Source organism: Scophthalmus maximus, chromosome 10 (genome assembly GCF_022379125.1).
Source record: "Scophthalmus maximus strain ysfricsl-2021 chromosome 10, ASM2237912v1, whole genome shotgun sequence".
NCBI lineage: Eukaryota > Metazoa > Chordata > Actinopteri > Pleuronectiformes > Scophthalmidae > Scophthalmus > Scophthalmus maximus.
The window spans coordinates 16,565,279-16,590,472 of NC_061524.1; the positions used below are offsets into that span (position 1 = coordinate 16,565,279).

Consider the following 25,194-nt stretch of genomic DNA (forward strand, 5'->3'; position numbering starts at 1 on the left):
TCCGGGCTGTACCTGTGTAGTCGCTAATTCAAACACATGGCGAACCTAGGTAAGCCCTTCACCTCTGGATCATCGTCGAGTCCCATCATCTCGGATCAGTATTTCCTGATTCTTCTTTTTCTTTTTGTTCAACTTTGTCCTTCATGTTTTTTAGTAATATTTATGGAGTGTTACATTCATAGTGGTGCAAATGGTGCTAAAATTGCGGCACAGACTTATGCAGAGATGTATGTCACTGTAGTCACATGTCGCCGGCAAATGGCCTACTGGGAAATAGCCTATACCTTTTAGCCCCCTAAGTTCTATCTGGTTCAGCAGGATTGACACACACACACACACACACACATACACGTTTGTGTGTGTGTGTGTGTGTGAAGAGGCTCCCTGTGCTTCAACCCCATCTTCCCTTTTCGATGTGACCCAGTGTCGGCCTGTAACCCTGGGACACTGGGTAACTGTACCGGCATTAAAATAGCAAAACGCGGAGAACAGAGCGTGTTACGAGATTCTCTGGTTGAGCGTCTCCCTGGGCTGAGCTATAAATAGCCCCGCACACACTGGAATAGCGTTTTCCCCAGCGATGAGGACGAAAGCCGGAGCAACAGCTGCGCTGAAGCCAAGTCCTGTTAGCTCAGCGGAGTCACATGGGCATATTTCTATCTCTCTCTCTCTCTCTCTCTCTCTCTCTCTCTCTCTCTCTCTGTCGTCTTTTCTTCCCTTCTCTCTCTCTTTGTCTCTGCTTTTTCTCTTCCCGTTGCTCTTGCTCCCAGTCTGCCTCGCTGTCCCTCTTTCCCCCACTTGTTTATCTCCCCGTCCCGCAGTATCTGTGTCTGTCGGCCCCTGTCCTCCACCTCTCTGTCTGTCCCGGTTGCTCAGTGTCCCGTCTCCCTTGATGTCTTGTAATTTGTGTGTCTCTCTCTGTCATTATATCTGCCCCCCTTTGCTTTATTGTTCTGCCATCCTATCTCCTCCCGCCCCTCCCCTCCCTTGAATCTTAATTTTGACTCGCTGTCCTCGTTCAACTCCCGCAGCCTCTGTCTCCCTGTCCCTGTCCTGTAGACCTCTGACTGTCGTGTTCCTCCCTGTGCAGAGTTATATCCGTCTCTCCTTCTCATTATTACCACGCGTCCCCTGTGTGCCCCGCTAATTGGTACAATACTAATATTAACAGTCTTCATGTGTCTTGTGATAAAAAGGTCTTCTTGAAGTAGGGAAAGATGAACTGCAAACCTTTTTTAGATGGAACTTTTAGATGGTGTTACATCTTTCACAAAATAAACAGAAAATTCCTAATATATCACTTTCCATATCACATTTGCATTTGTATTTGTTTCGGTGAGAATGAATTCTGTCATCTCTAATTCCTGTAGTCGAAGCAGCATTTCAGAAGTTACACTCGCAACACGCATAGAATAAATAGTAAATATTACCAGAGCCTCAGACAGTTAATTGAATTGGATTGAATTTCATTTGTTTGACACAATGTTATGTCAACATGCATTGTCAGAAACCGAGTGAATGTTCACATTCAAATGAGATGAGCGATGCACATCAAGGTCCGTAGAAAGCAATGGAATATCGTTGTGTGAGCACTAATCTCGCTGACAAATACGTTGTGACTGCTTCACAACCCTGCGTTTTGCTGGTTGAACGCTGACCGTGAACTAGCAGGGAGCGGGAAAATGATTTGCTTCGCTCGGGCGGTAACTTGAAACAAGCTCTGATGTGGCTGAACTGGCCGATATCAGTTCGCTCAAAATGGTAACAAAAATAAATAAATATAGCTGGTAATGCGGAATTTCACACTTCAATTCGAATCCGACACAGGGCTGAATGTATATAAAGACAGGTTAGCCACAAATAACTGGGGTTTGATTATTATTAGAATATTAAAGATAGCTATCTCGAGCAAGCCATTACCTTTGGTATCACATTTTAATTAAAAGTCTTTACTACTTTCATCATATCATTCTGTCCCCTTTTGACTTTGGCTATAAATACATTTACCGCCTCCTGCTGCTCCCCCTCTCCCCTCGCCCGTCTCCCTCTCAGTTTGACATCACAGGTGTGTATATATAGACAGCAGATGGATTCTCCCATGGCAGGCCGCTCCGGTGCTCCTCTCTCTCTCGGCTTCGGCCTGTACCGCCAGCCACTCAAATGAACTAGAAGCAATTCCTTGTTTACACTGTCTCTTCGGATCTGCCCGACCATCAGTTTGTGACTGCATCCATTATTCATGCCCCCCCCCCCCCCCCCACACACACACACACACACACAGACACACACACACACACTGCTACTGAACGTGTAGCTGCTATGGTCAGGTCCGGTGCGTACACATTATGCAAAAGCAAATAATAAAAAAAACAGTAGCATTAGGAGCTATAGACATGTGCTGGGACATGACACACAGTAGTTCCAGTGTGATGTTTCTGTGGGGCCCCTCGGCAAGAAGCGACCGCCGGACACAGACCGGAGGGCTATCGAGCAGGCACGCGGGCCGACCAGAGCGACACCTTAGACGTCCCCGTGGTCGTCGACCCGCATGCGTACACACAAGAATTCACAGCACACGACAGGTTACCCCAGGCTGTTGTTGGACGGTAAACACGGCGCCCGGCGTTGCACCGAGTTGTACCTACAGTGGGGCTAATAGACGTTTGGAGCCTCGTCTTCCTCACTCATTCTTGTCAATTCACACGTTTTGTCAAATCATTTTCAGTCTTTTTCTCTATGAGGGTTAGTGGCTTTGTCTCCCAAATCGTGAATGATCATTCCGCTTCCGGTAACGGCAGCTGTCATTTTTTGTAATAACCGATTTTGTTCGACTTTCAAAGACAAAACTTAAATGCTTCGAATCACACTCACGACAGATGCTTCAAAGGTTTGCGAGTGCCCCTCACACCGAGCTATTTAATGAGTATGTGAAATATAAGTAACTGAATTATCCGCCGCTGCACCGAGAGGCCCAACGGCAGGAGCAGATAATGATCTTATGACTAAGTCGGGCTTTTTTAGGGCCAGTTTATTGGCATTGTTATGGGGTTGGAATCAAATTAGGAAAATGGCAGCTGTGTCCATGCCATATCATTATGAAATGTAATCCAATTTGACGAGACAATCCTCTTGAAATGGACAGAGCTCTCCCTTGGCCTCGTCTGTGATAGCACTGCTCTTTAACGCTGCAGAAAAGAAGTTGCAGTCTGTTTTTGTTTTAGTTTTTTCCGTGTTGCATATATGGGCACCAATATGGTCGCAAATTGTCGCAGCGTTACATGCGTGTTGCTGGGAAAAGAAATTTGACTTTGTCTACGGGGCATATAATCTGCTCTGACGGCTACTTGTCAAGGAGGGACAACGTGAAATGTTTTTAGTGCTGCACGGGTAATATTAGCCTACTTGCGCCTCCTTGGTATGGCGCAATTGGCTGTCATCAGGGGGGGTCGAAAAGTTGTTGCAGTTCCAGGGATTTCTCCGCGGGCGGCCTTCGCCGGGCCTAATGCCATGGTTTCATGAGGCTGAGGGTGACATAAGCAAACCCTTACCATGTGTTATGGTCGGATTCCGTGGCCTCCAAGGCTGTAGAGCACAGGGGACTCTACTCACTTCCTCTTTTTTTCCTTCTTTTTTTTTTTGCCATGAGGACAGGAAAAGCCCAGTGCCTGCTTGTGTCAAATCAGGAGTAGGTGAACAGCTGGAGAGGAACAGCTGCACGCAGTGACTTTGCCAAGTAAAGCATGTCAAGGAACTGCCATGCAACTGTGCTCGCTCAGGCGGACGCCCGGGGGAGCGACGAGAGGCCCGGATGAGAACAATAGTCCTACAGTCTCTGCCCCGAGGAAAAATTAACTTGCAGGGCCATGTGGGTAAAACGGCGAGAGAGTCGACGCATACATTCTGTCGTTACCCAACACTCGAGCTCATTCAAACACACATTCAACATATAGCAGATGGATGCCGTCATGGCGTGACGGCTGCCGTCGTGTTCCCTTTTTCCCCCTCAGAGAGCTTGTAGCTCGTCATGAATGTGGACATGCATGAGCTCAACAGAAGCGTTTGTAGGCTGCGATCAATTTATTCTTGCCTCTCGATGATATTCTTTCAGCTACAGATTTGCCCATAGCCAGATTTGTCTTTCGCTCCTCACTGTTAAAATGCCACTTCCTGTTTGTGCCTTTTAAATCCTGCACTGTAGATTCTCCTTCTCCCTAAAGCAGATCATGTTCTTTTAATTTCATGTGCTCCATTTCCTAACGCATCTCATTCATTCTTCTTCCAGGAGGTTCAGAAGGTGAACAACCCCGCCAACAATCAGGCCGGAGACAAGACAGCGAAGGGCACCGATGAGAACGTGGAGGTACCAGCCAGTGAGGTGGGATGGATGACTTCGGTCAAAGACTGGGCCGGCGTCATGATCTCTGCTCAGACGCTCACTGGCAGAGTTCTGGTAGGTTCTTCTACTTGGATCTCAAACTCCAAGTCCACGCTGGAATGTTCCATATGCACTTATCACTTGCCAAACCCACCGTACAGGTCAAGTGCAACAGTTTCGTCTTTCCTCTGGCGAACAGACGGCAACTGGTTTTCACACCTAAATTGGCTTTCAGATTAATCCACTGTATAATCCACTGCCATGTCCACATTTACCCCCCTGTTTTATACGGGTCCCAGTGGAGACATTCTGTTGGGCAATTAATTTGATCCCCCACAAAAGCTAGTGGAAACATCAGTCCTCGCTCAACCTCGGGGTTGGATATTTGTCTGGCACCGTCCGGCCTCCTCTCCGCTGCACTGGCCTTTGTGCAGCGCGCCGTAACTCACTCCGCTGAGCCTCTGCCAGCTGAACCGACCAGTGTTGTGTATTAGTGTGTGTGTGTGTGTGTGTGTGTGTGTGTGTGGCATGCTTGTGTGAATGTGAGGGGGGAGATTTATTTGTCAAGTGCGAGAGGCGGCATATGTGGCGTTTGTCCTGGTATGAATTCCGTCCCTCTCCCCTACCGACTCTCCTTGCTCTAGCTCCATCCCTCACGCCGCTGCCCCCAGAATCTCTCCCGAACTTTTTACATTTTTTGCCAAATCTTCTAACTCACAAATGTGATGCTCTAGCCATATCACGGGACGGGATTTCATTTTTTGTCAACATGACCACAGCTAATCCTGTCCGTCTGGTTGAATTAGTACAAACGCGCGGTGAACATTTGATTTAAAAGCGCCTCCTCTCCCCTGCGCTGCTTTCGTGCAACCGCGCCACATTCGCAGGAGGCATTATTAAAATTAAAAACTGCCTTTCCGTCAGCAGTGCGCCTCCTCTCAGCTTAGCAAGATGTCTGCCACTTAGCCCCACTGAGCAGCCGGCAGTTGGCTATGAGCCGCATGCTGCCTGTGACTGCAAGCCTTGTTCTTTTAGCTGCATGGATTATGAGAAGACTCCACAGTGTATGATTAGAACTGGGGCCCCCTCAAGTTTTTCCATGGTGGATACTATGCACTCGTGAAACGACCCTGACAGCAGCTTTTTTTTGTGTCTGTCTTTATCAGGCTTGGGATTGTGTCAGTGTGATAAGATGTTGAGGGCCTCCGCATCATTTCTTAGTTTCATTGTTGTACTTTGAAAACTGAGATTTTTGCTGTGGTCTGTGCAAGACGATGCCTTGGAATGTGTAGATGATTGTGTGGATGTATCCAGAAACCACAGTTAAAAACTTAGAATCTACTCTTTGTTCTGCCTTTCTCTTGCTTTCCTCTCACACCTTACCACGCATCAGACTATTACGACCAGTGCGTCTGTCAAGCGCGGCACCTGAACTGTGCATCTGTCGGCTGAGCGAAGCAGCGGTGGGGAATCGGCGGAGAGAGCTGAACGAGGCATTGTTAATGTTTGCCGGAATTTGACAGTTTCTCCATGCCCGGCGAGAATAGCTGCGACTTGAGAGAAGGATTCGGGCCTTTCATGGCGAAGGAGATGAAGAATTCTGGAGGGAGCTGTCAATTTACTAAATGAGCCTCCTTTTCATCACTTCCCCCCACTCACACTGCTCCGCTGGCTTGGACACAGCTCCCTCTCCCGCTTTCATCTTCGGCTCTGACTGAGCGCTCCCAATCTGCCCCTGTATATATGTGTGTGTGTGTGTGTGTGTGTGTGTGTGTGAGAGAGACACACACCGGCATATGGAAAGACACTGGGTATGGGAGTCGGTGACAAATAAGGGTGGTTGCTTTAAGAGGGGTTTCTAGGCAAGGAGATATCCCAGCGTAGCGCCTACTGTGAATTGTGCTACTTCTAGTGGGGGCTGATAATTCTGCCCGGCAAGCTGTGTTTACTTATGTGCACAAGATGTGCTGATGAGGGCTCCATGTAGGTGAATGAATACACGAACCTCTTCGTGTGGGTGGATTGTGTACATATGTGAATACATGTATAGAGGAATTACTCCACACATGCAGTGCATTCAAAATAGCACGTGTGTGTGTGCGCGAATGTGTGAGAGAGAGAATGTGTGTGGGTGATGTTGTGGGACTCTCCCATCAGTGCTTGACCGCAGATCAAAATTGCGATGAGCATCGATGTACACGGAACCTGGCTGGTAACCATGGCAACTAGTGTGCGCCATAGTGTAGTGGTGCTCGGTCATTTGACATCGGGGGGGTGTCAACGGAAAACGCACGCACGCACGCACACATGCAGGCTCCATTCTATCCAGGTTAGATGAGCCGAAGCCTAAGACAGATTGACACAGATAACCTCTGGTAGGCCGGAAAGGCAGAGGCCAGTCTGTCCTCATTCATTGGTTTGCCTCGATGACGACTTCACCGCTCGTGAAAGATCAAGTATACCCCCAGGCCGATTGCGTTACCGGACAAATCTAAATCCTCACGTGCCAGCGCCTTGGCCCAGGAGTCCCCCATATTGTTCGCCCATGCTGGGCAACAATTACTGGTGTGAGAACGAGGCCCTGTTTTTGGTATCGGTGCCTAGTGTGATGTTTTTGCCAAACGACTTTGCTGTGGCGAGAAAGGAATTAAATGAACACACGTCCGCCCACGCTGCATAACCATGAGGACCAGACATGACGCATTAGAAGCATCATGTCTGGTCATTAGCGGCCCTGTTTTAGCAAAGTCCCGCTGCTGTGCCGTGTATATGCCAGAGCATAACATTATTAGGCCTCGTGGCATTGTTCAGACCATGTAATAACGGTAAACAAAGAGCAGCAGGTGCCCACAGCCACTATGGATTTATTCATGTGTATATTGGCGAAAGAAAGGTGATCATAAATTGTTTCCTTGAAGTTGTCGTATGTCAAAGTCGCCCTGTCTCTGTGCGATCACAACATCTGTAACCTTCAGGCATGAGGTCCACACACACCCACATGTACACCGAGTCATATATCCAATTTCGATTAGGCTCCGTGTCACCCTTATGTGCCTTATAAAATAGCACGGGGAAACGATTGATACTGGCATGAGCCAGTGTTGCTCCTCTGTGTAGCTCTTTGTATAACCCATCACCTCTACAATATCACCTCATCAAATATTTACTGCCCCATTCACACGGGGCCCGCGTCGCGTGTAGATTTCATTTGACGCTAAACTCGGGGGTCAAAGGGGAAAACACGAGGGCCAATGAACTTCAACATAAGTGAACATGAGCCTCCGCTGGTCATGCATCACCACATTGGAACTATTTTTTACCTTGGACGAGCAGGTTATGATTTAACTCCTGTCAGTTTTTTAGGGTTTTGTTGGCTGGTTGGTTTGTTTGTTTGTCAGCAGTATTACACACAAACTGCTGGAGGGATTTTCACAAAACTTTGTGGAATGATGGGACACGGGAAAGTTGGGGCGGATACGGACAGAGAGGAAAATCTTTCTTTAAATTTGAAAGGGGCATTGATATTAAATTTGAAAGGACCCTGATATTTAGGAGACTGATATCTATGAGGGTGTGCAATTTCGTGCAGCTTGATTGAACTTAAGGAGACTGTTGGGCCTTGGCGAAGGTATGCCCTGTCCTCTACTTAGTGCCATTCTAGTTTAAAACTCTTTTGAAATAACTGTCTGGAACTTGATTGATGGGCGAAAAAAGTCACTGTGTGGAGACTTAGGCAGAGCAGGAAGTAACTAAGCGACTAAGTGCCAGCTGCAGCTTGAGGGGGAAGTGTCTCTCTGAGCCCTTTGAGACAGCTGTCCACACACATGCAGTGCACGTGGAACACACTGTGTGTAGGTGAAAGGGAGAGCACCTCTGGTCTGGCAGTGGTCCGGCTCATCGGTCTCTTGACAACCGCATCGCCCCGGTTGCTTTGAAGAGAGACCTCATTAAGCACTCAAGGGCACAATGTCCAAGGAAATGACGAGCCGGGCAGCTGGAAATGCGAGTCGGAACGAATTTTTGCGCTTCGTCCCCGCAGCGTCTCACCCAAATGGATTCTCGCGTCAACTCTACGGTGACAACGTACGTAATCCCATAATGTCCAACAAAAACAGTGAGGATTATATCCTCGGAATGTAGATATTTCGCCTTATCTCTCTCTGGATTTGCACGGCATGGTGCGTCCAGAAATAGGTCAGCCCCGCCATCTTTCTTAATGGGATCTTGGGTGGCAACCACGGACCATCTGTTCTCATGGCCCGTTGCCTAAACCCCATGGTCATCCCTCTGCCTACCCATCCACCCACACACTGCACGGCCCTCCGCATGCAACACATCTGTCTCGGTCTGGAGGTCGAGTGACATCGTCTAACTGTAACTCGTTTTAATTGCAACTGTAAATCCCCCATTCTTCCTTTAAAAAAACAGATTGTGCAGTAGAGCCTCTGACAGGGGGCTTACATGTCTGTGTTGCACCCCCCCCCCCTTTCCCTCTTTACAACTTTGCCTGTAATTACCCCTCTCTTATCTAATTTTCTCCATATTCCACCTAATGTGCGAGAACAATTGCTTACGAGCGCGTGTGCGACTTGGCAGGAAACGAGGCGAGATGTGGTGCGTATGGACACTGTGGTGCGCGCTCCATTGTGTTTCCATGTGTCCTCAAACATCCTGTTGTGGAGAAAATGAGGGTGAGTGTGTCCTCGCCCCGTGATCGCCTTCCTCCCCGCGCGGCGAACAGCTGTCTCTTACAGTACTCTGCTTTTCAGTTCTACTTTGTTTATGTTGGTTTAATGTTTACCTCTGCGTATAAGTACATTTTTTGTACTGACAGTCCTTTGGGCTTTGCATATGCATATTTGTGTTTTGCACAGGAGCCGTTGGGTACTGCCAGAGTCTTGTTTGTGTCCCGGAGTTTACCCGCGACGTATTTGTGTGCGCCTGATGCATATTTGCCTGAGTTGATACAGTATGTTTCTTTATGCTGTGGGTGTGTGCGGGTGGTTGTGATCTCGTGTGCTCGCACGAATGTGTGAATGCATGTCTGTGTGTGTGTGTGTCTGTTTGGGCTGTCTAATTACGCTTTCCTGTCGAGTGAGTGGAACTAATTCATTGCTGTCAGTAAACTCCTCAGCATGGAGGCAACTGACAACACGGCACAGCTCCTGCATCACGCTTCTCTGTGACAATACTCTCGCTCTTTTGCGTAAAGCTGGCAGGCAGCATATGTCTCTCTCTCTCTCTCTCTCTCTCTCTCTGTATATATATATATATATATATATATTCACACATATCAGGGGGATAAGATATCTAGACCATTATACTGCATGATTGCAAGCACAAGGATTTTACAACAGGATGTTTTATCCATCCAGGGGGAGGAGTCTGGGTTACTGCCGGAAAAAGGCTTAATGAGAAACCTTTACAACATACACATCCGCCCGCACATGTATGCAAGTACACCCTGAACTATAGTGCTGGAAAATATTGTTGTAATCATCATCACAGCATGAATCATGCTATTTTTATATACAGTATCAGCATATGTCACAATGTGGCAAAGCATAATTGTAAAAGATAATGTTTTAAGAAAATGAATTATATTCCACTATAATGCAGCAACGACACCAATGTCTTCATATGCATGAATACAAATAATCAATAAGTTTGAATAGTTTTAACAAAATGTTAAATCGTTGGCCATCACTAACTTGGTAAACATAAATGCGCAGAACAGTCACATCATATGGCTGAGAGTTTATATTTTTTCTCTTTTCTGATAGGACTCTGGTGAAAGTCAATGAGTCACCATTTTGAATTATCACCCAGCTCTAACATCGACCAATGAACAATTGTCAATACTCCCATTGTCCGTCAAAAGTGTCAGGTCTAAGAAAGTGTCCGTCACGCCGATGTGACAAATAGACAATCAATAGCAGCAGTGACCATCCATCCAGGACTCGTCACACAGGCTTCACAACCCAATTTCTCTGTAAATTATTAGCAGCGGACACGGACACATATATCAATTTTTCACCACTCGGTCCAGCATTCAGGGGGGATGACACTTTGCTCCAGCAGCGTGCTCCTCCAAAATCAAACTCTTATTTTCTGAGCCATTTCACTCCTCCTCTCCTCTTCTCTCCTCTCCTCTACCTCCCTCCCATATCTCCTGGTTGGTGTTTTTTTAGCTAACTGCACAGCTTATTCATTTGTCATTTGCCATAATTTATCATTGCGGTCGATGGCAATCCAATTGGCATTGACTTAAACCCCCCGAACACTGATGAATTGCTGTTTGTGCTGGAGGGACCACAGGGGACAGGCACTGCAGCAGAGAGAGAGTGAGGTGGAGGGAGCGGAAGGAGAGGGGTGGGTCTGGTGCCAAAGTCTCCAGTAGCAAAGAGGATCAATGTAAATGTTGTGTAATTTAGAAAAAAAAAAAAAAAAAAAGAGATATGGGAGGAAAGGATAGATGTGCTCCTCCATATACAGTAGATATTCTTAGGAATGACAGTGCCAGTCGTGAGAATTATGTGTAAAGATTATGTGTTACGTTTGTATTTTTGTAGATATTATACTTTATTTATGAACCATGTGTATATTCTTCTATTGGTATAGGCGTTTGATTTAGTGCTCAAGGTCACTGGATTCAGGGTGCGTTCTCAAGCCGTGGCTGCAGGTCAGCCCGTGTGACGTCAGCCCAGGTGGCTTGGATTTCCTGGGCCGCTGCCACGTACGGAACGCGAGTGGTGCACCCGGGGGTGGAGGAGTGCAGCAAAGGAGGGGATGAGAGGGAAAGCAAGGGTGTCACGGGGAGGAAAGGAGAGCGACAGTTGCCGTCTCGCGCCGCAGCGTTTCAGGCGGGCGGAAATTCGCACAGCGCTTTCTCACTCGGCAAACGGACACATCTGAGCGTGCATACTGTGTATAGATAGGCTGCAGGCATGCTGTATTACATTAGCCGGAAAACATTCCATTTTAAATTCCGTCACGTAAGAGTAGAAGAAGAGCGGTGTTTGTGGCAGAACTAGATTTACAGCTAGACAGCCTTGACATTTACACCAGGGCTAAAAAAAACAACAACTTTATTTATACTTAATTTTGCAGCAATTGCATTTTTCCCTGCAAGCCGTCAGAACTCCGATCCGTTCTACGGGATGACTCATCATCTGCTTGTTCCGCCTCTCCCCCATCGATTAACCCATTCATCCATTTGCGAACCTGGGCCTCTGTTGCCAGAGAGCCGGTGACCTAGACTCACCTTCTCTCGCCGCAGCCAACGTGCCCTTTGTCTGTCCCGCCCTCCCTCAGACTGCTCTGCGGTGGAAAAAGGTCAGGAGAGCGGACGCAGGAGTGATGCGTCACTCAGCGGAGCACCGGGCCCTTTCTCCCTATTGGATCAGAAACAGCGGTGACTTACCAAGCCAATGTGTCTGAGACACTGTGGCGACGGAACGCGTCCGTGTTTCCTTTAGTCTGGCCTTAGAGAAAAGGCATTAAATCTGAAAGAATATTCACAAATCAAACCTCGCCCCTGTAACTAAAATGTATAGAGTGAACATTTAAGGTATTGTATTACAGAATTTGTTTCAGAGAGCTACTGACCGCGGGAACAGCTCTGGTTGGCTTTGCTGTTGTGAGTGTATCATGAAAAAAAATCCAAAATCACTTAGCTAATTATGACAAACCTGCCGTAGCTTTTGCACAAGGAGCTATTAGATGATTAAAATGTGGCCTTCCTCGACACTCGGCAAGTGATTGCGGCAATGACATTCTGTTTTACTTTCGTTTACAACGTGACCATTTATGCTGAAATCTCAGGCTGGGGAGAGACGTGGCGGTCGGAAAAAACGAGATTACTTTCAGAGTCCCAAGCATTTTAGGCTGTAGGGCTGCAGACAGACGCGCAGACTGACGGACAGAAAGACAGGGGCACGCGGTCGCAGAGCAAATAGACGACAGGCGAGTAGGCAAACAGACGGGCAGAAAATTGCGTGCAGACGGATAGAGCCGTAAGTAGGCAGTCGGAGACGATGCAGACATTCTCAGGTCTGTCAGCCCCAAGACGGCGTCCTCCCCGTCTCATCTTTGCCATGGCTGCCTGCTATCGGTCTCGGGGAGGAATGCTGAGTGACTCAGGGCCTCTGGGATGACGCACACCTAATGGATCGGAACTCGCAGCATCGCATTGATCCAGTGCTGCCGTCACTGCCAGGGACATTTCTTAAAGCTTTCCAAAAAACAGGATTAGGGACAGAGGACATTACCAAGATTAGCAATCAAAACTCCTTTGGATGCAGTGCCGCTGACTGAAGTGTTTTTCCGTTTATTTTCCTAGTGCATTATGACGGGGCAAAAAGGGGGTAAACTTTTTACCTCACTTGTTAGTGAGTGTTTGCATGAAGCACCATTCTGTTTAGCCGAATGTTTTGAGTTGTAGCGACTCTTGGGATTGACCTTTTTCACGGACGTGAGCGTCCCCAAAAAGGACAGAGGGCTTGTCTTTTTGTTCAACAAAAAAATATTGTAACTCTTTTTGCATATACGTTTCTTTTCCTGGTTCGTCGCCAGTCGCCATGATTCATGTAAGCGATGACACGTAACTGCTGCATGCGTGTTGCATTCAGGTACACCCTGACCGTGAGCCAGACTGGCATGCGGACGAAAGTTTGCTTGAAGTTTGTCTCCTACATTATTATTTTTTTTATCACAGAAACATTTAAACGCAGTCATGATTTTTAGAAATATATATTTCTGAGTGTTCTTTTATTTTTACGTGTTGTTTGGCAGGATGGATCCATCAGTCTATGGAGCCGTATATGGCCCTGGAGGCGGGATGCTCTTCACCCCTGCTTTACAGATTTAATTTGTTTATATTGCATGCACTTGCTGACCCAACTTCATACCAACAGACCCACTGAGAGACTTGAATACTGAAGGAGTACATCCCCAAAGACCTTTTCAGATTTCTGTTGTAAATTCTGTAGGTAAGTTGTATCTGATACTGACTGAAGAAAAAATGACCTGGGGGCCAGAAACTGAATCCCTTAAACCTCCATAGGTGTTGCTCTCTAACTCACTTTGGGCTCCAGCGTTTCCCCGCGGGGACTGCTGCAGTGTCACGTTATTAACATTCAACATTTCCCTCAGTGCGGGCTTGAGCTGCCTCCTCTTCTCTCAGTCTGTCTCACCATCTATACATCAGCAGGTCTGAGTCACACAGGGAGAGACAGTGTGGGAGTGAAAGGACTGACTGCATCCCCACCTCTGCTTTATAGGGGGGACAGGGTATTATTGCAGCAACAGCAGTGTCGGCAGATAGATATGGTTCCAAGACTGACCCAACTAAAGGCAACTGTCACACAATGTGTTAAATTGATGGGAAACACATCACTGCTGTGCTGTACTGAGCCTCGCCAGGTGAACGACTGAGTGCCAGCTTTCCATCTGCATCGCTGCGTCATGTGTTTCATATTTCAATCTTTTTTTTTTGACCGTCCCGCGACTCCCGTGGTGGCATCGCACCCGGCCGCGCGCTGTAGATATGATCCCAGGTTCCTTCTTTTGTCACTCGTGTCATGTTTGTGCTTCTAATTGCTTATCAACGGACTCAGCACAGTGGGGACCATCTGCTAAGCCAGCTTTCAGATCCGTTTACCCCCGCCGGGATTCTGTTTCCTGGGATGGGACAGCACCTCCACCAGCTCGCCTCTCACAGTTTCCATGTCATCATCGGGGGATGACCGCAGGTGATGTAAGAGGCACAGGAAAGAAGTGAGGGGGAAATATTTATGCAGGAAGAGGGTAGGTCATAGTGAGGTATCAAGGGGAATGAGAAGGAATGAAAGCAAGAAAAAAAAACATATCAGTATTGATCTAGATATATATTTCATCAGTTTTTGGAGGCTGAAATATGTACTTGAAGTTCCTGATGTGGTTTGACATTTTCAGTATTTTTTTTTTTGGTCTGCCTTTTGGCAATTATTCTGATAAAGTCTAAGTCTTATGAGTCAATCAGGGAAGTGCAGGCATTTTTGGGGGGGCTTTGTTGGCTTAGTTACTGGGACGCACCCATATTAGGAGCCATGGCAAGGTGCTAATTAAATGGGTTGTCGGCCCGTCTCTGCCTCCGGCCCTAAATTGCATCAGTATTGACTTCAAAGCCTTAATGCATCAAAGAGGGAGCAGAAGCAGTACGTCTTTGCTCCCTTCTCCTCCTCTCCTCCTCCTCTCCTCCTCCTCTCCTCTCTCGAAGTCGTAATTCCTTATCTGCACCTATCGTGTGCATAAGGACACAGCTGTACATTGGCCGTGTGCATAGAAGGATGAGCTTGTGCCTGAGTAATGTGTAGGCTGCGAGAGTGGCTGTGATGTAATTGTGCTTATTATGCGATATGCACATGGCTGCACTGAATGTTGGGGTCAGGGGCCGTCAACACGGAGACGGGGGACAAATTATCCTTCAGGTTAAATCAATACCAATGAATAAAAAAAACAATGGTACCTTGACTGGTAAACAGCTGCAACCAAGCTTAGACAACTATTATGTAACATGTTAATTACATCAAACAGAGCCGTGAATGAACTACAATGGAGCCAGGCACACGTCTAGTTCTTGAATCTGCTCATGTGCATGAGAAACCCCTCCCTACAATCAATGAAATGCATTGCTGCGCTGCAAATAAAAACTTTTTTTATTCAAAATTACATTATCTCTTTCTTCCATTTACTTAAGTGTCTACTGAAATAATGCCCCTGATAGATACACTGTAAACCAGTAGCCGGGGAGAGCTCCATCATGGGGCTACTTACTGTAGATGAAGTAATGCGAGGATAAAACTCCCCCTGACCGAGGAGCTAAAGTCCAGACCATCCTAGCCTCTAAAGACTGAATGATGTCTCAGTATTGTGATCCCATTTTTATTACATTGCTGCAGCTGTACTGTATATGTCTATCTGGCATTCACACTTATTCCCACATGTAGAATATCACCGTGGCAACACCGCAGCGCTTTGTGCCCGGTGTCTGTATTTGCTTCAGTCTCTCTCCATCACTCCCGGGTGCTTCCATTCTTCATATCCAGTTGTTCAATGAGCTTAAAGGGCCAGTTCAACCAAATGATACATTTCAGTAATTTTGGTTTACTGTGGCAGCAGATATGTCAGACAGAGTGTGACAGTTTACTTTCACAGAGGAGCAAAGAAACCAGAACATATTCACATGTAAGAAGCTGAAATCAGCATAGAAAACTACCTAATACCTATTAATCGATTATCAAAATAGTTGGCAATTCATTTTGATTAACTGTTGCAGCTCTATTCTTCTCTCTAATCTCAAACAAGCAGATGCTACATGATTTGAGAATAATGGCTCATCACACACTACAGGGTATTATTATCGTCATTATTTTTTCAGCAATGTATATCGACAACGTTTCCTCCAACTCACCTTTCACACCGCACTCCAACAGTGGCTTGTTTCAAAGTCACCATTTCAAAAGGTGGACAATGTTGAGCGGCCGACAGTATTGCTAGCAATTGGCAACACTGTCAGCTGCTTGATGCCTCTCTCTCATTTGGTGCGTTCGGAAAGTACAGACGGAATTTTAAATCCTAACCATCGAACATGTTTAATAATTGTCGGGTGACCCGGATGATTCTGCGGGCATTGAGCGAGGTTTACAAATGGCTCTGTCAACCCCTCACGGTCAAGGCCAAGGTTCCAGACCAGATTCCTCTTCAGATTCTCCAGGGGCAGAATCAGAGTTAAATTGGCCCGGTTATTATATATTCGATACAAATATTAGGTATTTTCTCAAGAATAAAAATAAAGGTAGGGCTCAGTCATGGGTCCTATTTGAATTGAGTGACACATCCAACAGCTCTATTCTCAATCGTTTTTTTTTTTTCCTTGGGAGTCAGAAATGTATATTTATGCAGGTGCCTGAAATATGGGCGCACACGGCCGCTTTATGTGGCAGTTTCAGTCAAGATAAAGTCTCGGCTTTGTAAGGGGAGGCGGGAGTCTTGGGACTCGGAATGCAGAGGTGGATTGTAAAAAGCTTGCGTCTGAAATTAAACCTATAAAATCCTCAGTCTCAGAGGAGCCGGCTGCCTTCCGGGGTTGCAGACAGCTGAACTTTCCAAGTGATTCAATAACCAACGCAACTAAATCCGCTGCCTATTGAATATTGATACAGGTTTTGGTGCTGGTCAACGATCAATCAAACCAGCAGACTAGCATCAGAGGAAGTGTGAGAGGTGGAACTGATGGACAGTGTCTTCCTAATGAGGGTCAGGGCTCTCCGATAAACCACACAAAAGGTTTATTCACGTCCTCTGCAGGATTGTTGACGTATGAAATAATGAACTAAAACTACACTGGAAATTGTATTTAAATGAGAGTTTTTCTATTTAAGAGACTCAAATCCTTTCACCTCTGTTTCTGTTGGAGTCATAACCGACTTAAGTGAAATTAATAAAGCCACAAAAGGCAAAGGAACAGAAGCCGTTAGCCAATTATCCCTTTTGTTCCTCTCCCCTGCCATATTTCCAAATTACAAAAGCGCACTGAGAACTCTGTAAGTCCTGAAATTGAATATAAAATATGCTGGTTTTGTTTTTAGCATATATGTAATACGAGAAAGTTCTGTTGGTGCAAGCCACTGCCAAACTGCCAAAGTGTTTATCTTCACACCTCGCGCCGATGGGTGAAGGTATCAAAGATGTTTTAAGGTCATTCGTGGCAGGTTCCAGGCCTCCGCCCACTTTATTGACGGAGCCGGACATCTGTGTGAGGGGCTTTTAATCTGATGTGGCAGAGAGCAAATGGGGGGGGGGGGGATTCTGCTGAGATGCTGCTGCCCTCCACTTCACACGTAGCCTGCATACCAACCAACACAGAATACTAATACAGCCTCTTGCTTCTCCGCGCGTCCGCGTCTCCTCTTCCACCTTGCTGCGAGCGAGCATTCCACCTTATCAGCACCTACTGCATTGTTAGCGAGTGAAAGTGGGCTGTGACACGGTTGATAAACCTTTCATTAACTCTCAGGAAATTAAACGAAACGTTGATTCAATTAGATAAAGATCATGGCGTCGCTGTTTCTCCTCTGAGATGAAACCTAAGCATTTGTCAGGTGGGGGGGGGGGGTGCGGCTGTGTTTTAAAAAAAAAAAGTTTCATCAGCCAGGCGGCAGTTGATCCATTTGCTTTATTGCGAAGGAAACTCAAGTTTTAAATTCCATATTTGGCAGGATCTGTCTGTGCCCCCCCCGGCAGCCAAATGCAGTTTGACATTCTTTGGGAAAGGGTGGAAGGTTCTGCTGAATTGTGCAATATGCATTGGGCAAAGCAATCACTCTGCATGCTTTGTAATACAGCTGGTATTGGTGTGATAGAGTTTTGGTATTATTAACTATGGCAGGGATGATTTATGATAAGATTAAATGTACACGCAGTAATGGGATTTTGTGACTGCAGTAACAGCGTAGTGACCTGAATACATCATGACCTGCAGACAACATGGAGAATAAGCCACTTAAAGTCAACCTCTTAGTATTCACATAGCCGACTCTAGTTTCTTCTCGTTCTATTCCTGTGGCTCGAGGACTCATTTCTCATTTTTCTGATGGGAGATTGTACCAGTTGTGTAAATGTCAAACTGGCTATAGGTCAATACATGGCACTTATACATGAGATTCAAAGGTATTTTCAAAGGCAGAAAATAAATTTGACAAATGTGTTAACAATCCAGTAAATTGAAAGATTAAGATGAATTGGTTATGTTTACTCTATGAGTAGGACTAACATATTGTAGGATATGCATTTACAGTATGAAAGTAGCGATAATAACTTCAACTTTTATTCTTATTGCAACATTTTTAACCGGTGCTTCTTCTATTAAACTACATTTATATATACAGCCACTCTGAGTTTAAATAAAACAGCTGTAAAGGCCTGTTTCAACAGTAGCATGGGCGAAGGGGGCAAAAACCGTAACCAGGACAATTGCCAGCAGATTTACATCACTCATGGGTACGATTTTGACAAACACCGGAGAGGAACGGTCCCACTGAATGTCATGTTGTCCGTGTGAAAGGATTCCTTGCAAGGCAGGAAGCTGAGCATAGGTCTTTTTGAGATGAATATATATTTTTCAAAATAGATGCTTAAGAGAGCAGAAGAATAGAGGATAGGGGCCACAATTATAATACTGTAGTCATAATATTTAACATTTGAAACATATTACCAAAAACCTGCTGTTTACATGAGTTTTGCCTCAACACTTACACCATGTTTAAGGACGAACGACAAAATTCTCTTTGTACATTCTTTATCTCATCTCATTCAATGAAGAGAATTAACACAGCCAGATGATCGGTCAGTCATTGCCCACTGACTCTTGCCCATAAAGCCCTCACCCAGTCATACGTCTGTGGACCGGTGCCTGTCAGTTCTATTTCAAGCCGACTCGACTGTCTGATTGTGATGAATTAGACTGGGCACCACCTCAGTTGTGATCATGGTAACTACACTGCTGTTGTTAACCTGGCAATGTTGTGTTAATATTTAGTGCACTTTTAAAATCCCTGTTTCCATAATCTAGCAACTCCAGGTGCAGCTGTTATTGTGTTGACTGACCATGTACTGCTAAGACGTATTTTTCCCCCAACGAAGATCCATAATCATAAGAACTGCAGCCTTCCTCTCCCACGAGAATGGGGAAGTGCTGCGAAAATAAATATATTAATTCATATTTGACTTGATCTGGCAAGTAGCTACTCCTATCTCAAAATAGCAACACTACTGGCAAATTAGATTGTGTTCTATAAATAGCCTTCATAATTCGCCTTTGGAAGTAACATTGTGCTCAGCTTGGAAATAATGAAGCGACAGTATTCTGTCTGGCCATTTGTGTGTAGGTAAACCACCCACCGTAACAACCCCTCATCAGGTTGACGAATCTTCTGGAAAGTTGGGGAGAGTCTCGTCCATGTACTGAATTCCTCTGCTGTTTATGCGCATATAAATTGTAACGTGTGTATGCTGAAATAATGATGAATTTAACTGGGTCAATGTACTCTTGTCTCTTTGGATTTTTTTCCCGTGTATTCATTTCCAACTCTCCATCAGTTATTTACAATACTCATCAATTGTCATGATCACAACATTTTTATTGCATGGCTGCTAGTTCTACACATTTCAATTATTTATATATATATATATATATGTGCGCCCTGACATAGCACCTGTTTTTTTTTCTTGTTTACCAGTCAAAATGAGAGTAACAGAATTGTAATACAGTATCTGGACTCGTCTCGTGTTTTCCTTGAGCAATAAAAACAAAAAATTGTGCCTGTGCGCCGAATGCTGTCCATGTCATGTTCCCCCTCCACGCCTGGGGCTGCGGCTCACTTGAGTGGCAAACATACTGACACTCGGTGATTCTAGATGCCCTCAGGCTGGGGGGGGGGGGGGGGGGGGGGGGGGGGGGGGGGGGGGGGGGGGGGGGACAAGTTTGTGGAGCTGTGCTGTCAAGCAGCAAAAAAGCCAGAATTCACCCAGAGTCTGCGGCGTTACGTCAGAGAGCGTCTCCACTGAACTCCCACACGGAATCTTTCATATACGTAGCGAACCTAAAACCGAGTTAGCGCCGTCGCTGTAACACCTGAACAGTGTGCATGCACTAGATTTAATGTCACCCTCTAAGCTACAGATCATATGCATAATGGACATTATGGTAACTTCACTGTGGATAGCCCGTCGAACGCCGTCAGTGATTCTTTTGCAGGCTGGTCACATGCAACCTGTCCTCCCGTCTGTGCTGGCATAATCCCAGTGGGGGTCCCCCCTGTTGTCTGACACACACACACACACACACACACACACACACACACACACACACACACACACACACACACACACACACACACACACACACACACACACACACACACACACACACACACACACACACACACACACACACACACACACACACACACACACACACACACACACACACACACACACACACACACACACACACACACACACACACACACACACACACACAGGTTGAACACATTGAGAGGTCGACGGCATACGCACACGCTGAAATGCATGCACTCACACACTGAGACGTGAAGACACGTGCGCAGACGCGTGCACACGCTGTGGCATTTAAGCTCTTGCTGTGCCTTGGAGGACATGCTCTAATATTCTCCATCCCTCCGTCTCTTCAGCTGCTCTCTCTCTCTCGCTCTCATTCTGTCTCTGCCACAAGCCATTTTCTGCAACCTCTTAACGCTCCTCGTGTCCCGCGGGGGGGGGGCTCTCTTTAATACTCTCTCATCCCTCCATCTCTTGTCATCACCGCCTCCATCATTTTTTTTTTTTATCTCTTTCCCTCCTTCTCGTGTCCTTTTAGTGTCCTCGCTCCGCGAACACTCAAGGTCACGGTGGCAGTGGGGGTGTCTGGGGAAGGCTGCGCAGGACGCTGCAGAAGAAAGTGGAAGGAGACCTGCCCTTCTAGTACATCCGATATTCAGTAGAACTCCATCTGTGTCAGGATGTTTTTAAATTTGGCAGTGACCCATCTCTCATGAAGCAAAAGAAAGCGTCTTTTTCCTGAATTAATCATGCTATAGAAAAACTTTTAGAGGGGATTTTTCAGACAGGTTGTCCTGTCTGTCTGTAACAGATCCCCACAGGCCTCCTCTTCATCTCCCACTGACAGATGCTCATTTTTAGGAGCTGTCATTCTGTCAGACCTGAGAGGCTGTCCTTCTTACCAGCCCCCTCCCCGCAACCTCCCCCGTCAATCATCGTTTTCTGTTGCCTAGGTATACAACAATGTGGGGGCATCATTTTCATGGGCCACTAGGGTTAAATGGAGCCAATTCTAGGGGTTGCAATGGTTGCACTTTGATATACGAGACTGCATTTCCTCTCGGCGATAAAAGAAAAACCCATTGCAGGCGCCTGTCAGTTTATTTACAATGAATTATTTACAATGCACAGTAAAGATGGGTCGATTGAAGGTTTTTCTCTTAAGATTAACGTTCCCAATGACCAGATATATCTCATTTAAAAATATTCCGCATACAATCAAGTACAGCTCATTAACTCCGGCTGCCCGTGGAGAAATCTAGTGCTGCTCGTGTTGTGGCTTTGTCGCTGGTTTGCACCTGTCCTGTTGGCAATGAGTTCATTTTAATTGGAGTCACTGCTCTGAAAGTGTTACATTTCACACCGCATTAGTATTTCTCATGCATCAAAATCAGGCAAAGTCCCGATAGTACTGCCTTTTCGAGTTTCGCAGCGCATGATTCAAAGAAATGACACGTGTTTTGTTTTTCTTACACCGTCTACACTATAGAAAAAGAAACTGCAGATGTTTTGCCTTGTCTACTTTGAATGGCTGCTGACAGATTGACTGAATGCATGTGTCTGTAACTGAATGAGAAAAAACGTATCCTTTAAGATGTAAACATTTTCAGCATTTCAAGTTATACACATTTGTTTTGTTTGTGAAAACCCATTCAACGTGCAGTTAAATGTTGAATAGTAAGACAGATGTTTTATAATGTTTCATGTACGTCCAGAAATGGTCATTGTGTGTGCACCTTTGCATGAAGGACGGGTTAGCGCCCTTCCACCGATCCTCTGTTCACCTGCTCCGTTCCCCAGAGACCGCCACCGCTTGACCTTGGATGGCAACACAAAGGGAGCTGACTGCGGGAGGGTTGGGTAGTGGGAGATAAGGGAAGAGAAGCCTAGAAAGAGGACTGGTGTCGCAATGTGCGTCATTTAGAAATTCATAGTATTTTACGCCCTAAATCAGATATCAAAACTAATTTACCTTCTTGAAAACAGGCTAGATACTGGAGAGAAACATAGCAGGCAGATGTGCCCAGCGTTACTGATATACGACTATACTGGTGCCTTTAGACATTTCATTACAGGAGAATAGTCCCGCGGTACTTATCTCATTGCTCCCCCAATTTATTTCCCCCCAGTAGACTTTACCTAAACTGACTGGAAGTCTACAGTGGATTTGGATCTTAAAAAAAACAACTCTAACACACCAGCGCGCCACTCGCTCGGGCCTCAGGATGTTTTTCTGCCTGTTTCCGTCCCTTTGTTTCACAATTCATGGATTGTATAACTGAGGGTCTAGGTATAAGCCCTATTCTGTTGTCGGCGTATTGTATTCCTGGTATTTGTTTAAAAAAAATAAAAAAATATATATATATTTAAAGAAAGGACAATATTTAATGCACATTTCATTAAGAGAGTGTAATTGTCACAAAGGTTGCAGAATCTGTAGCATTCATGTGTTTGGAAAAGTCCGTTCAGAGGCAACCAGCAGACAGAGGCTGTGGCACGACGAGCAGGAAAGCAGGACCCAAATGCAGAGGTGCACTTAACGTAGTCTTTAATAAAATAGAAAACAAACTTGCACCGTCTCAAACCAAAACAAAGTCCAACTGAGGGCGTCCACGAGATGGAACAAAGTAAAACTGGAACACAGGAGCCAGGGGGAAAAATCACAAGCACAGAATCTGTGGAACAGACTGGAGACAAACCCTAGGAACACACCAGGAAGGGGACCAGGGAAAACAACAGACGATCTGACACAGACCAAGGGAAGCACCGAGACTAAATACACACACGGTGGGCGGGGCCAATAGAACACAGGTGAGACACATTAGGAACAGGTGCAGACAATCACAGGGGCAGGAGACGCAGGAAGTGCAAAAACGAATTCAAAATAAAACAGGAAATACAAAACACGGACTCATGACAGTGGCAGGAGACACGAGGGAAATTGTGGCCAGCCTGCGGCACACCTGTGCAATAATCATGCTGTCTAATCAGCATCTTGATATGCCCCACCTGTGAGGTGGATGGATTATCTCGTGCTCACCAACACAGATTAAGACAGATTTGTGAACAATATTTGAGAGAAATAAGCCTTTTGTGTACGTAGAAAAAGTCTTAGATCTTTGAGTTCAGCTCATGAAAAATGGGGGCAAAAAACAAAAGTGTAGCGTTTATAATTTTGTTCAGTGTATATTCTCAACACACATGTGTGTTTGGCTCCTTTTTTTATGATCAATCCCCATTCACTTTACAAAGAGGATCATGTTTGGTTGTTCTTGAATGCTCTGGCAGGCCTTGGTATGCTTTGCGGTACATCTGCTCAGCGACACAGTGGGAATGTGTGTGACTGGAATACAGATGGTGTTTTACTGACAGAATGGCAGCTGCATACCTGTGTAGGGCTGAGCCCCATGACGTTTGAGGGCGAGGGGACAGGGGTTATCGCGACCGCCGCTGATGTCTGCGTGTATGCCATCAAAGTTTCATGGAGATTTCTTTTGTTGACCCCCCCCTGCTCTTCACCTTCCGCGGTGACGCGTGACTCCTGTTCCCTTCCGCGTCTAAATCTGCGCCGGCGCTCGACCCGTGTCTGATCATGTCGGGGTCTTTCTGCTACGAGGGCAAACACTTGGAATGGATGGAAACGTTCGTGCAAGCATTTGTGACAGTTTGATTAGCGAGGGAACGCCGTAGAGTCGCATCTGTCTCCTGTTTCACTGACATGGGAATTATCCTGAGAAAATCTGCATCGCATATGAATGAATTTTGACTGACTGCAGCTTTTTTTCATTGGTTTGAAAGGACACGTGTACTATATATACAGTGCTCTATGTATAGGGATTCAAGCCAAAGGAAGGCAGAAATAGTACACTGCTTTGGCCTGAACATGCTTTGGCCGTGGACCCCGAAATCCTGGCTAAGGCATCAATCGGACATTTTGGAGCTCCACTTTCTGGCCAACACAGTGAGCCAGGCCGGATTACTGAACGAGCTTATCCTGATGTCGCACGGTACTGAGGGGCATTCTTGACCCCCCACCCCCACTGAGGATTCCCCCTCACGTAATCTTGGGAAAGCCATTAGGATTCAACGAAAGTGTTTATTCCACCGTTTCCCCCCCCCCAAAAAAAATCGCCCCTGAAATGTTCTCGTTTATATTTCCTCTCATCTCTCACGTACCCTATTGTACCCACGAATATATTTGTGTTCATGTCCTTGATGTCGACCTCAAGAAGCTTTTTGACAGTAGCGTACGAATCAACTCAAAAATTGGTTGACCTCATTAGCCCCAGGCTTAGGAATCTATTAATATTCATCTTTTAATTAACTAAAATAGCTTCAGATTAAAACGTCCTACTCTCTTCCACATACTGCAGTCAAAGGCTTTATTGGAGATGATGTGTGAACAGTGGTGGGTCTCTGAGGACAGACGAGATGATGAATCACAAAAATTTACGAAAACTACCACGCTCTTGTTTACACGAGAAGTGAGAGAAGTCCTCAACAATATTTCAATAATGTACCATAAACCCATTGCACTCTAAAAGAGGTTGGTACTTACGGATAATGCTGGTCACTTACATCTATATCAGAATATCTACCCAAGGCACGCAGAGGATTTTGACAACAATCCTATCCTCAGGAGCTGAGAAAAATGAAATAAAAATGATGCCAATGTGCCAACAAGGGTGTTTTTGATGCAGTGTATTTTTTGGAGGATGGGAAGGTGGTGAGGGTTCCATGCATTTAAATTAACAGGAATTAGTGGAAAAAAAGACATCATTCAGTGTGATTCTCAAATGGATTTCCATAAAATTAAATGACATCACTAATAACTTTTCTATTCACGGACACCTTTTTCGCCGCTGTGGTGTTGATACAGAGAGCTGCATCCTTGTCTCTTTACCTAACACATCAAGATAAAT

At 45.8% G+C, this 25,194-nt stretch overlaps 1 protein-coding gene across 18 annotated transcripts in view; it reads left to right on the plus strand.

Moving 5' to 3' along the window:
* kcnma1a (potassium large conductance calcium-activated channel, subfamily M, alpha member 1a) overlaps window positions 1–25,194 on the plus strand; it is a 136,700-nt gene that overhangs the window by 31,318 nt on the left and 80,188 nt on the right. For all 18 annotated transcript variants that reach the window (XM_047334786.1, XM_047334790.1, XM_047334787.1 and 15 more), the window contains exon 2: window positions 4,283–4,450. In XM_047334786.1, coding sequence (XP_047190742.1) covers window positions 4,283–4,450 — 168 coding nt within the window. The remainder of the gene's footprint in view (window positions 1–4,282; window positions 4,451–25,194) is intronic.